The 1164-nt window shown below is 58.7% G+C and overlaps 1 protein-coding gene across 1 annotated transcript; it reads right to left on the bottom strand.

Annotated features, from left to right (window-relative positions):
* Positions 1-14: 14 nt before the first annotated feature.
* Positions 15-1074, bottom strand: LOC105565880 (the record flags this gene model as incomplete). Its single annotated transcript, XM_012019469.1, has 1 exon — positions 15-1074. A coding segment is annotated over one exon (1060 nt), but the record flags the coding sequence as incomplete, so codon positions are not given.
* Between the last annotated feature and the right edge of the window lie 90 nt (positions 1075-1164).

The raw sequence follows: 1164 nt of genomic DNA, 5'->3' as shown, positions 1-1164 counted from the left end.
TCGGCGCGAAAGACCGGATGATGCGGGATGTACACCGCTTGGCTTCGGGAGCAAGGCGTTTCCGAGATCGGCCGCATGTGCTCGAGGCGTTCATATTCGCGCATGAAGTCCCGATAATCGCTCTCCAATTCCGGCTGCGATTTGAAACGATGGAGCAGGGATTGCAGCATTCGATCGGCAGATTGCTTAGAACGCCCGATATCGATAGGAGGAGGCGCCTTGAAGGGCAAACGAACGACGTATCGACCGCGGTCGTCTCGAGAATGGGTCTCGCGGAAATGATTCTCGCACTGCTCATCCTGAGGCGAGAGGATCTGAGAAGGGGGAAGCTCCTCGATCTCCCAAAATCGCTGGAGATCCTCCGACAGAGAGACATCGAAGGTACAGAGTTGCACCGAAGTGTGTGAAGGCACGTGTTCCGCTACCGCGGGAAGCGGGCCGGAAATTATCCACCCGAAGACGGAGTTTTGCGCGATTGGCTGGCCGGAGTTTCCCTTCCGAATACCACTAAGAATAAGGTCGCTGTAGAGGTCAGCGCCAATGATGACTTGGATGGGATCAGAGCAGGTCGGATGCGGATCCGCCCACGGCAAGTCAGAGAGGTGAGAGAATGCCGACATCGTCGACACTCGGCGAGGAGCGTAGGACGTAAGCGACGGGAGAATGAGCGCCGTCGTCGAAAACGACGGATTCGCGGTAGCGACGGGGCTCACCGTTATCTGAGCGGCATGTCGCACCGTGCCGACTTGAGCACCCCCCACTGCTGAAATCGAGACAGGCCGTCGAATTCGGCGAGTTCGCAAGGTTTGAGCCAAGCCTTCGGAGATGAAGGTGGCCTCGGAGCCCTGATCGATCAGAGCACGCGCGACCACGCAACGACCCGAGTCGCCCTCCACCCTGACGCGCGCGGTGGCGAGGAGGACCTGCGATCGCGGGCGCGAAGTCGAGGCCGCAAGCAATGAATTGACCGCCACGGTAGGCGACGGCGAGGTGGGCGATGGTTCGTTGGCTGGCGGAGCCAACTGGTCGGTCTCAGAATCCGAATCCGCGTGCAGCATCGAATGATGTCGCTTACTGCAAGTGCGACAAGAAAATTTGCTCTTACATTCCGTGGCGGAATGTGAGGCGCTTAAGCAATTGAAGCAGCGCTTCAGCTTCTTGACC

This window comes from Vollenhovia emeryi, unplaced genomic scaffold (assembly GCF_000949405.1).
Source record: "Vollenhovia emeryi isolate VEMERY1.0 unplaced genomic scaffold, V.emery_V1.0 DF950788.1, whole genome shotgun sequence".
NCBI classification, from domain to species: domain Eukaryota; kingdom Metazoa; phylum Arthropoda; class Insecta; order Hymenoptera; family Formicidae; genus Vollenhovia; species Vollenhovia emeryi.
The sequence above is the reverse complement of the archived record's forward strand: the minus strand, read 5'-3'. Positions and strand labels throughout refer to the sequence as shown.